At 44.1% G+C, this 13017-nt stretch overlaps 1 protein-coding gene across 3 annotated transcripts in view; it reads left to right on the top strand.

The window, feature by feature from the left end:
• Positions 1-624: 624 nt before the first annotated feature.
• Positions 625-13017, top strand: part of LOC100651883 (LIM domain-binding protein 2) — a 70111-nt gene continuing 57718 nt past the window's right edge. For all 3 annotated transcript variants that reach the window (XM_048408058.1, XM_048408057.1, XM_048408056.1), the window contains exon 1: positions 625-3173. In XM_048408058.1, coding sequence (XP_048264015.1) covers positions 2281-3173 — 893 coding nt within the window. In that variant the 5' untranslated portion in view covers positions 625-2280. The remainder of the gene's footprint in view (positions 3174-13017) is intronic.

The raw sequence follows: 13017 nt of genomic DNA, 5'->3' as shown, positions 1-13017 counted from the left end.
CTCCTACTACCACCTGACCAACCATTTAGCAAACAAATTCGAATACCACACTTCTACGTCATTTTCATTCTACGACTACTCGTAGAAAATTTATTTAAATTCCTCGAATAATTTTTATATAATATTCATTCTTACGTCATGTTTCTTTAGACATTTGAATGCTTAAAAACTAGTTGGACCACACGATAGATCGTTGGAAAATATTTAAAAAGCTCGTGTCGTTACCGATGGGTCTCTTCCTTCTCGATACATGTTCCGACGCCGCATTGTACGTTTAATGAGTTAACGACGGGCAATAGTACGCCCGTAAGGTGAATACGCGAGGAACGAAAAATCAGAGCGTTCTCTGGCAAGGGTGGCACGGCTCGGTAAGGAAGGCATGGTATGGCGCGGTAACGCAAGGTAAGGCAAGTCCCACGTCGGTTGCGTGGACACCGGGCATCGGGCGCTCACGTGGCTCCCCACCATTCCATCCGTGCGTGAGACTGCTCCCTTCCGACGTTCCTTTCGCCGTGGCTTCGGTTCAGCTTCCCCCACCTCGTATCCTCGCGTGGCTCTCTCCCCCCCAGCATGCCGCTCTGTCCTCGAAAGCTCGAATGCGACAGCAACGCCACGGAGCCTGCCGCTCCGCAGTAACGCTCTTGCTCTCGTGCAGTACACAACTATTCGTGGACGGTGTTGTTTGTTGCTTTGTGACACGCAACGCGCGTTGTCCCGCGTTCGTGTCCTCTCTCTCTCTTTTCCTCTCTTCTGTCTGTTTCTTTGGTGTGGATCGCGCGCACGGTGACTCGAGTGTTCAGTGATCGTCTCGCGATATGTACATAGTTCATTCGAACTGCGTTCATCTTTCTCGTATTATTTATCTCTCTCTGGTTTTTTGCATTGAGAAGTAACTGAGAGAGTATTGCAGTCTATACGTTATCGGATAGAGTCTGTTGGCCGCAAGTTTGATTCGTTTTCGGAATCGACGCAATAGAAGAATCGGAGCTCTCCTAGTGTAAAAGGAACATAAAACGACTGGACTCGAGAGCGTGACGGACTATGCTGAAACACGGCCATCCAGTTGGGAAGCAGCGTGGTCGCGCGGGCTTGATGTTTGGGTCGCCTAGCGGCGACTGAGTTCGGAATGCTAAAAGTTCCCGCGGGAGTCGGCGGAGAGTGTTTGCAGAAGGAGAAGAAGGCCGGCAGGATGGGCGGGAGACGAGGTGTGCTGGTCCGCGACGTAGGTGCGCACCGCGACGCCGACGACGTGACGGCCACGTGCCCCCGCAGTTACCTCGCTGGTTGTCGCCACTAACTGCTGCTCTAGCGTATAGTCGTTGATCGTAGATAGTTGGTCGAGCGAAACGGTGATCGTACGACCATATTTTGCACACCGCGTCGTAAAAACAAGGTGTATAGTCGAGTGTGTGATTTTCGTCGATAGATGGAGTATAGAGTGTATTACCGGTGATTTTTCCCGTTTCGTATTTCGTATCAAGTGCACTGTGACTTCGCTGATCGTTTTTGGTGTTTCGTTCAGCCGCCATTGGAGATATTCGTTCATAGGATTCGAAGTTGTGAAGCTGTTGGATACTTTAGTGTGACAGACGCGAACAGGTGGTATACGCATTGTTCCTCAACTCGAAGTCGAATCGTTCTAATAGATAATCGAACATCCCGCCGGTGAAAGGAGTGAGGACGCATTGAGCGCTGATGAACTGGATGTCACGGGGCGTTAATTCGTTGTCCCGCGTGAACCCAAGGTATCAAGAAACTTGAAACTTGATACACGAGGTGTCGTCCCTTCCGTCCCAGCCGCGTGCACCGAGTTCTACTTTTTCGAAACATACCGCGAAGTGTTGTGATTCCTCGCAGTGATTGTTCGCCGTGATTGATGATATTCTAACTGGGATCCTTCTTAGAGGTCGAACCAAACGTTACGAATTTGAATCTTTTACTGCTTCAAACTATTTGTCAAGAAATTACGGCCAAAACATTGTTTCTACGGTGAAAACATATTCTAGAAACAGTGTCTTTAAACGTGTAAGTGATAAATAAATAACAGCGAATTGGAGTTTCATCGAAGGACATCGAGGGACGCAATAGGTTCTGGATATAAACAGGAAAATAGTGCCTCTAAACTGAGCTAAAAGCGAAATTCGATTAACAAGAGATTTGGCATCGTGGAAGCTAGATAGATTTCTGATCGAGCATCGAGAGATTCCCGCGCTCGTACCCCAGTCATCAGGCCGACGGGAGTTCGAGGAGAGGGTGAAGGGCGTCGTGGAGGGGGGAGTGATGCCGGTGAGGGTGGCACAGCGCCCCCCAGGTGGAATACCACTACACGCCGGCGTGCCGGTAGCGCCCAGCAGCGTAACCGCCTCCGGTCCGTCGGGCCGGTGCCTCGGGGGCCCGGCAGCGCCCCCCGCCGGCTCGCCACCGCTGCCGCCCTCCTTGCAATCGCTTGGCGGCGGTGTGAGCAACAACGCCAGCAACACTGTTGGTGCTGCCAGCAACGGCTCCAGCAACGGTAACGCCGGCCTTCAGAACACCGGCAACAATAATAACAATATAGTCGGGAACAACAACGCCGGTCAAAGTATCGCCGGCACCGGCCTAGGAGGCGTCAGCACTACAAGCGGCGCCACGAATCCCTTGCAGGCGATGGCGTCGGCGGCGGCCTCGCTAACCCAGTTGAACAACATGGCGAATGGCCCGCTGCCGCCGCTAGCGGCCACCGGACCTACCGGACCGCCTAGTTTACCGCCTCCACAGCCGGCCACTACGCCGACTCATGGGGGTCCACCGACGCCGCACGCTGGTGTCACCGGTGGACCCCATCTTAATGGAGCTTCTCCTAGCCCTCACCCGATGCCACCTCACGGAATGATGAGTGGATCGCCTCATGCGCCTCACCCACATATGGGTGGCGGCGGACCCTCACCTCATCCTCACCATCCCGGACCTCACATGGTTGGTTCGCCACACCATCCTGGCCCACATCCCATGGGTCCCGCTGCTAGCATGATCGGAGCCAGTATGCAGCCTCAAGGTGGCCCTGGGATGTGTGGCCCTGGACCCACCGGTCCCATGGGACCACACGCTCATCCGCAAGGACCTGGAGTACCCGGACAGCCTCACATGCACAACGACCCTTTTTACTGCTCGCCTTTTGGATCGCATTACTTCAGGTAAATTCTCTAGCTGATCGTTTATTTGGGTTAGGGAATCGAGGGGGATGTAATTTTGACGCAAAATTATAATTAAATAAGAATTGATATCTTGACACGTATATATATATATATATATATATATATATATATATAAAGAAAAGAGAACAGCATTTATTCTGTCTTAAGGTGCTCGTTGTAAGTCGTCCTTGATACATATTTTTCTAACTATTTTATGGAGTGTGAGGTGAGGTAAGGCGAAGGCCGTGACTGGTGATGAATTTCCATCGGACACGGCCGCGACAGCCTGCTCACCTTTGGCTCCATTGGGAAACACGACGGAGGAAGATCAATCTTGCCGCGATTAGAGAACCGTGCCCGCGACAGAAATAAATAATCTGTCGCCACGTCGACTGTAACAATTTTTCGTCACGCGAAACAACGCTCTCCCGTTCGACGAACGCGTTTCCGTAGTGTATTGGTGCTTTCTTTCAAGAAATGGTCACGTGAAATTCCTGAAAATGGTGTATCGCGTGGTCGAAGAAAGTTCCGAGCAAAACGTAAGCGTGTCTCGTAGCTGTGATATGCGCATTCGAAAAACACGAGGTATCTTTCCACGCGTTTCTTTTTCTCGATTATAAAAGGCAAAAGAAAGTTGCATTTTTTGTCGTATCTTTTTTTCGAAGCCTGAATCGATTCTGACTGATGCAGATGTTTTACGTTCGTTGGATTTTAGGTTGTTGGCGTGTTATTATTCTGTCAAATTATTTTATGAATTTGTGGGAAATTTAAAGATATACACAAGGTTTATAAGGTGTCCAAACTAGAATGCTCGTTATAATATTTAATGAATGAAACGAAGTTTCTAATTCTTCATTTATGTCGATAAAGATACAAAGTTGCATGAGAATTTGCGGTTTAGTTATCACGCACAGAGATAAAAGGTTTTTTCATTCGACTTTTTGCTTCATCACTGCAGAATAAATTATCTGACACTTGTTACAACAATGATCCAGCCTTTGCTGGATAAGGCTTAATACGAAACATTTAATTGTAAGAATTTTATAGTTGGATACTATATTCAGACTGTTCCTTTACGGCCCGATACTTCGTTCCGCGCCAATCGTTTGGCAGTCTCTCACTAGTACACTCTCTCGGGCGTAGTAACAGTATACTCGGAGAATCCGTTATCATAGCTCGGCCAGGATCTTCCTGGTGGGTGACCGTTGCACGGTCGAACGTGCCTCGAAATGTAGCCGCTAGTAAATAGGCTTGTGGAGCTAACCAAAATACTTATTTATCCGATCCCCATTCACAATCGTTCTTCTCCATTGCTATCTCACCTGCTCAGCTTTGAGTTTCATCTTCTCTTTAACACATTTACTGCGTTTGGCGCAAACTTTTAGATATTTGCGTAGAGTCGATAAAAAAAAAAAAAAAAACACGAATATACTTAAACACACTGGAATCCTTTGAAAATTTCAGTCAAACGTATTTGGTGATAATCGTGCAAATTTTTATCATAGCAACAATCGATGATTCGATTAGTATCAGACATCTATCGTTAATTATTTTTGTTAATTTAATAGTTAAGAGATTTAAGAACTCGATAGAAGAACAAGTGTAGGATTTCTGAAAAGTATCGTGGCTAAACAATACTCGTATCGTCTCCGAAATTCTATCCGAACGTACTACAACCATTTCGTTCATTACAATCATGCGAACTTTCATCGGAATAATCGGAATAGAGATGTATTTGGAAGTAGCCAGGGATCGATGGTGCATGAGGCAATTATCGTGGACACAGCGAGCATGTTCGCGAGTCAGGTGCCCTGGAAGTGTCTGGGACACGGTTCTATCCGCAAGTTCAGGTGGCCCGCAGGTGGGAGGCGCCCCTTTGCGCAGGTGTACGCGCAAAACGCGACTTCCTTCCTCGTCTGGAGAAGGCCAGAGCAGAGCAGAGGGCCGTTCAGAACCGATACCCGGAGCGTAGCTACTACGACGGTGACGATTATCCGGTTCTTCTCCTTCGACCTTCCTTGTATCCGGTCTGGACGTCTCTATCGGCTCGACATCATCTCCCTGTTCGCTGGCCCCGTCTGGTAATCGCCAGGGCTCATTATCATAAGCGTTCCACGCTGCTACATTCGCACGAATCGTCGAACTACTTCGTTCAACAACCGCGACCATTTTCGTCCCCCTTCTAGTCGCGATTTCTCGAAGATCTTTCAGCAGAGATACATTTATATCTAAGCTCGATTTATTGAAACGAAATTTTACTTAGTTTCAGATTAAACGAACGCTTACTCATTGACTTTATCTAAATGTAAACTCTTATTATATAAACATGTAGTGGGGAGAACCGATGTATTTCTATTTCAATTATATGACTTGTTTCTTTTAATAGCTCAGAGGCAGTTGTGTTGTATTTTCACGATTTTGTTTTCCGTATACTAGAAAAATTGGTGCAAGCGTAAAGTTGTTGTAGAACCATTCGTATTCTTCGTTTTCTTCTACGTTTTACTGAAATATAATATTCTTATCTTTGGATATTAACTCAGTAACATATGTACAGTCCTCTACCAGTTGTCTCTGCTCTGAGATATTGTAACCGCGTCTTATTAATTTCGCTGTTTCGTTAATCGTCATTCTTTCTAAACTTTTGCGCTTTGAGAACAATGAAATTATGACAATTACGGACCATCGAAATTAATATTTCAGTGATGCGTAGGTACCACGTATTTAGGAATATATAAGTACACAAGAATGTCTAGTACGAAGAAAGTAGTATGCTAATGGGATAATCGAGTAAATGGAGATTGATTTCTGATTTTAATCAAACTTTTACGACTTTAAAATTAGCGATATGCGACTTATTATTATAATTGGCTCGTTATTACATTACGATATCGTCAAAGAATTAACAGGGAAATTATAAGAGTTATATTTTCTTTTCACTAAATTGTAAGAGAGAAAATGAAGAAAGAAAGAGGAATAAACGAGAAGGAGACGATGAACGAAGTTTCGAGCGCAATCGGAAGTCGAACGTCGTCGGTGGACTTATCTTATCGCGGCCTCTCGGTAGGATAAGAAGGACCTTGATCGCCTCGCGACAAACTGTATCGGCACCTTGGTTGGTTGCGAGCCTCTGGTAGTTTTGCAAATTTCTATATACACGTTCTCTTTACTACCATCTCTTCTTTTATTACTAAAAATACAAATATATTTCATTCTATTATTATATCTACAAGGAAGTTCGCGTGACCATTTCCATTCTATTATTTTCTAGTTGAAAAATATTGAAAAATTTACTACAAGATCTATATATCATGTTTCCATTAATGTTGTATTATCCTAATAACCCATTCAGGAAATTCATTATTTTCTAACCTGAGAATTTTCGAAAAATTTATTACAGCACCAAGTTATTAGTTTTCAATTATATCCTAATACCTTAATAGATCCTAACAATCTATAGTCAGAATGATCGGTACAAGCGGTTTTCGCGTTATTTCGATCAGTCAAACGTTCAAGTAACACTGGGAAATAGCTTTGCGAAGGAAACGAAGCGACTATCGAGGTTTTGGTGGTTCGCGAGCGGCAGCATCGCGGTTCTAGTAAATCGCCGGTACGAATCGGTGGATGACGAAGGGGAAGAGCCGTGGAAAGAGGAAAGGCTCGTTTCACTGGCGAGGCACGCGAGGAGATACCAGGCCGAGTGCATGAAGCCGTGTGCAGGTAGCGTATCAAGCCGTATCGTCGGTCGGTTCCAGTTTCACGTGAAACTGTTCGTGCAACCAAGCAGGTTCAAGGCAAGCCTGAAAAGTGGAATGCACGTGCGTGCAGATGGAACACCCTGGAAATCTGAACAATCGGCGGGATCTAGTCTTTGCGTTGTAATAAACGAGACAGTTTAGTTAGTTTTCTCATTAATCAACTATGATCCTTGAAACATTCGACATCTTGTTACTAAAATAATAAGAAGAGATATTTTCAGATGGTTTTGTAGAGAAGCTTGAACGCGGTAAAATTAAAAAAATCAGTTCTATCGAAACTAATTATTACTAAAGCACCATTGTACACAAGTAAATATATTCCTATATAAGCGTATACTTTTGGTATCAGATGCTATAAACGGAAGAAATTCGATTCTCGATTCGTGGTCATTTTATTTTCCTGTCAAAGTGTTAAACTCGCGTAAAGTAAGAAGGGAATTATGTGAGTAGTGGTTTCTATTTGCAACAAGGAGAGGTACAAGCGCGTTCGTATAATCCCTAAAGAGTTATTAAATCAGATCAGCTGCCCCAAAACGTGCAAAGTTTATCAGACCGCGAAGGCTCAGATCCAATCTAATTCCCGGTGTTCGCTCCTCTGCGGACGTGGCAGGTCGGCTATCAAATGCATCAAGCTTTTCCACGCACTCGATTAACCCCGCCGCACTCAATCATTCACGCGGTAGCGTCTTCCGTCCCTTCCAATTACTTTCAAAGCCGAGGAGCCGGCCCAGGAAGCAAGATAAACCTAATCCCGGTTCAGGTATACGTGTCCGAAGCTTTCTCTTCGGTTCAGCTTCCAGACGTCGCGTATAGTACTAGGACATAGTAAAGAGAATAGAGATCCACGGAACAAGGCGAACAGGGAACGTAAGATCCTGACAAGGTGACAATGAGCATGAGGAAGGCCTTTCCTGAGTCATGGCTTACCTAGGAATGTCGATACAGGTGTCCCATCGGGCAGGTGCAATTTGGCAAATCTCCGTCGCTATTATTAAGTCAATTTGATTATGATTTTTTTTAGTAATATTTCCAGATATTCCATTTTAGAGATGTTAGTCGTTATCGGTAGATCGTAGTTTTCTATAAGGATTTGTGCTTTTGAAAAGACGGATAGATTCAAACCTAGACGACAATGTGTTTGGTCACTTTTCCTTGGAAATAAATTGTTATCGATAAACTGTGGATATTTATAGAAATTCGTATGTTTAGCAAGTTACGTAAAGAATACAAAGTTGGATAAAAACTTCTATCTACTAAACGAAGAATTCTATATTTTAGTTTGTTATTTTTATATTTTTAATCGTTACAGTCCTACTGATCGCTCGCGTTTTCGTGTTTTTTAATTAAATGGTCCCTGTATAACGAGAAAATTCTATCACGTTATTGAGAAGAAGCAAATCGAACTTTTTTCGTGTCGAAAGTATCGGAAAACTATTTAGTCTGACGGTGTATCATTCCTGTTTCGATCGATTTCTTGGCTGTAAAACACGGCCGATGAAAGAACAATGTTCTCTCGTCCGGTATACAAAAGACGATTCGAAAGTTTAGTTAGGAGTATCAAGGTAAATAGCTGGATGACAGACTGGAATCGATTATCGTTCGTACGGATCTTCGCGATAACAATTTCATAGCTCGATAAACGGTCACTGTTATCGCGCTTCGACGCGAAACTAGCGGAGATTCGAAGATAATTGGCCCGATTCTCTCTGTTCCTCCGGTTCGTTCCTTCGGTATAAGTGTCGGTTACCGGATTACCGATCCGACGAGACGTCGTTCTTAATTGAAAATGGATTCACCGTGTTGTGTATCCACTCGAAAAGTTGCAGACACTGCGGCGTGTTCGAGGTGTTAACAGCTGGCTTGGTCGATAAGGATCTTTGCGGTCTGATAAATGACGAGTAGTCTATTCGCTTTGCTATTCGATATCTCGAACGATTCGACTTCGTGTATTCAACGGAAATTTCAAACGATCGATCACCGGCCGTAATAATTCAAAACCATTCCGGGAACACGACCAGTGTTCCTAGACTTTAACTCTAAAAACTAGAGAGAAATGTAATACCGATGTTTAGCTCTGGAGCACCTGCTGCTCTTGAAAACTACGATAAGAAGAAACTTGCCCGATTCTCGTATGAAATATCACCTGTACCGTGACTAATCTAGGATCCCTTTCCAACTTGTGTACGTTTTGCTACTGTTTTCGATTTATACGACTTCGATCTTTCTCAAATTCTTGTTACAACCAAAGGCTAAATCTCGCAAAGAACGCGTCAGATATGGTTCTTGCCGAATTCGATAAAATTTACTATGGTGATAATTTTATCTGTACGATAAATGTAATCTAAACCTAAACCTAAACAGTACCGAGAAACTTACGTTTGAAATTTGGAAAAATCTTATGGTACAATGTATCAGGACATCGAAACGCTTTATTCGTCAATGAAAATGTAGGGCAATTTAATGTTTCGTATAAATAATACATTCGTAAAGGCTATCCTCAAGCGTTGGAATATTTTCATGATCCGGTGTAGAATTAGCATCGTAGGAAAAATTTTATTGAAATCGGTAGGGTTCACGCCCGAAGCTTGTCTTGTCTCGGAAAATTTCCGATATTCCCGTGGTTGGCCACAGTCTAGCCAGTGGAATCGAAAGTTTATGATTATTTTAACGCGAGCTGTTGCTTCCTTGTGGATTCGGGCATTTTATTTTTATCGCGGCCGTCTATTTCAGCCGATGCGTTTCGAATTCGTTTCTCTAACCTCTTCTAGAGGCTACGAGAGATGTGTCTTGTTCCATTCGAACGAAACGAACTACCGATGCGGGGAATAATGGCCGATCGGCAAATCGAAAGCTTCAGCTATAAATAATGAAATTAGCGCTGCCTGTCCAAATGCAGCACGTGACCTCGCGAATCTTGCCAAGTGTCTGTGTATTCCGTAGAGAGCCGTGGGTTCAACCGATCTACCTGCGCGGCGCACACTCACGAGCCAGTGGTTCCCAATTCGATCTACACGCTGTCTTTTCACCAGTTCTTTCGAGGATTTTTACCAGAGAATAGTTGAATATCAGTAGAACGGCCTTGTGTATCTTTATATCGAATCTAGTGGCTCGGTTATACACACAGCACTCGTTTACACAATGGATACATTGCTTTTTGTCAAGCTTTTGATATCTTGTCGTTTCGGAGTAATTTTTAAGCTTGATGAATCGCCTGATTGTTGTACAGTATGGATTATCAGTTTCGGTATTCATTAGTCGAATTATTACTGGAAATAATGGTGCATTAAGAGTCGCGTAATTGGAGGAAATATGTTCTCTGAAATATTTCCTATTTGTTACATAAAACGGTGTTTTGCTGATCTCAGTCATGCGACGATTGCTCGGTGAACGTCGATACGCGTTTCCTTCGGAATTTTTAACGTAATCGGTTGCGTTCGAAAGAAGTACCTTTAGAATCGTGACGCTTCTAGGATTTCTTCCAGCGATCTTGCGAACCTTTTAGGTGTAACAATAAGAATACTAGCTTTTGCCAGGGTCCAAAATTCGATCTCTGTTTCTTTGCGCCACCAATTGTTGCCAGATTATTCCGGAAATCTCGGCGAGTTTCGTTCGATTCACGTACCAAGGTCGTATTTCAAATACGATCGCCCGCCTTAAGTCTAAATTTAATCTCTTCTTTTCCCCTAATATCAACCATTAGATTTTAACGACTCGAAGTATAAGTCTCCAGCGATGCGTTTTCGATTGTTTAATTCTTATCAGAATCCGTAGGACCAAAGAAAATTGTACGCATGCCGTCTCTGGATCTCCACTTTTGCGTCGCGATTCTTACGTCATGGTAGTTGCATAATCTCGCATCTCGAGCGCGTGCTGCGCCATGCACAAGACAAATCACTATCTAGGTCTACCAATCTATCGAGATGGATTTCCGAATTTTACGTTCTAACGATCGACCCTTCTAACCGTGATCGATAAATCTGTTGTATCGAATCGTTTAAACGTCCATCGTAAGACCGAGACGACTTCGGAGACTGAGATGTCGACCAGTGCCGCCGCGCCTCCAGAGAACGCCGCTCCTACGTTTCCTCGGTTCATTAATTCACGGATGAAGAATCGAACGTTGGAATGAGAACCGCGAGTGATTTGCCAGTGAAGCAGTTCGTTGGCGTTGGAGTTGGCTCGGCTGGTCTCTCCTCTCTCCCTTGCTCCTTCCTTCTCTTCTTCTTCTTCTTCTTCTTCTTCTCCTTCGTCGTCATCATCGTCGTCGTCGTCGTCGTCGTCGTCGCCGTCGTCTTCTTCTTCTTCTTCTTCTTCTTCTTCTTCTTCTTCTTCTTCTTCTTCTTCTTCTTCTTCTTCTTAGACTCGCGCTCTGCTCTCTCCGCGTTCTCAAGGCCGCCTCTTCGAAACCTCTCTCTCTCTCTCTCTCCTTCCTCTCCTCTTCTTCCTTCTGTTCCCTTCCTCCGCTTCTCTGCCTCCTCTGCCTCCCCCACCGCCTCCAACTTTGTTGCCTCCTTTCCTTCCACACTCCTCTCTTCACCCCCTCGACAGGCCACGGCATCTTACCTCAAGCTGACTCTCCTTCCTCTTCTTCGGCTCTCTGCGAACCCCTCGTCTCACCTTTCTCCATACTCTACACTACCGTTCATAAGTATTCGGACATATCCAAATTACCGCAAATTTGTAAAATATATACGATTGGACCCCCTGTAACGCGGCAGATATATACTTCCAGCGTTACACGAATTTTGTGTTATACGGCAGCTGAAGTGCGAAAACTTCTTTCTTATATAACCAAAAATAATAATTATTTTATTTTTAAACATCAGAAACGTGAAATATTTCCGTGTTTATGCTTACGGAACAATTTAAGCAAGTGAAATTAAAATCTAACCAGAATCGCACGAAATCAAGTTCCAAGACATCGTTTTTTGTTTACTGGTACAGCCTTTCATCTGAATTTCAGTTTGACAATTTCTATGTCTTTTATTTGGAAATCTCTTTGTTGGAATGATTTCACTTTTACTATTACTTCTCAATTTCCGTTATACGAAGTGACTACAAATCTTTTGCAAAGTGTTATATCAGGTCTTATTGTAATTTAAATGAAACTCTTTGACCTGATCTTGGCCTTTCATCTTATCTCAGCTAAGCTGTGACGAGCACCATTTTCCACAAAAGAGTAGTTTTTAAATTCGGTATAACAATTCCAGGTTATCAAAATTATCTTTCTATTCGCTTTCCACATTATCCCTACAGTTTTACAGATATTGTTTCACATAATATCGAAATATCGAATATATTAAGGTGTCGCTGTTAAATAGTCTTTTTATAAAACTTGCTGAATTCGTCAGCTATTTCGCAAGCCACGCGCGTCCTCGCGAGGGAAGCCAGCGCGCGCGTCGCGTCCAACTTTCCAACCTGGTCTTCCGAGTCGAGCCGATCGAACTCGAACGAGAGAAGCCACCGCGGTCAGGAGGAAAGCGGAATCCTGGAGAAATTGCCGGCACCTTGCGAGACGCGGGAAATGTCGTTCGACCAGTTCCTCCGTCGTTTTGCCCCGTGAACGAACAGCTACCTAGCGCTCTAGGTCCGGTTTCCAGTCCCTTCGGCGAACTTCCAACGACGTCCCTTTTTTTTGCCCACGGCATTCAGACTGCTAGCCGCTGACGTTTCTTCCACGCGATCACCGTCCAACATGAGGAAGGTTATGGTCACTGGCCAGCTTCTGTTGTCGGAAATGCACGCTGATTTCTGCTGATTCGTCGATGGTTCTCCGATTTTCGTAAGGTTGGATTTACTGTACGAAGATGAGACGGATAGGTGAAGCTTCATTTAGTTTAGACAAGTTAGTTGGATCTAAGGAGTCGAAGTTAGATGAATCGATTAATGAGAACGAGCGTAGAAACTGGAAAGGATATTTCAAGACACTCAAAGACCATACGGTGCATGCAGACTAAAAGTTTTCTTGTAGGAAGAAATGTTACTAAACGAGATAAGTTCCGATTGAAAAAGGTTTTCAAGTGTTTATTAACAACGGCAGCATTGAGAGTAAAAATGAATTATCTGCAATATTCAACGAACAGACTGTG

The sequence above is a fragment of the Bombus terrestris genome, chromosome 8, assembly GCF_910591885.1.
Source record: "Bombus terrestris chromosome 8, iyBomTerr1.2, whole genome shotgun sequence".
NCBI classification, from domain to species: domain Eukaryota; kingdom Metazoa; phylum Arthropoda; class Insecta; order Hymenoptera; family Apidae; genus Bombus; species Bombus terrestris.
Note: the sequence above shows the minus strand (reverse complement) of the source record. Positions and strands in the feature narration are given on the sequence as shown.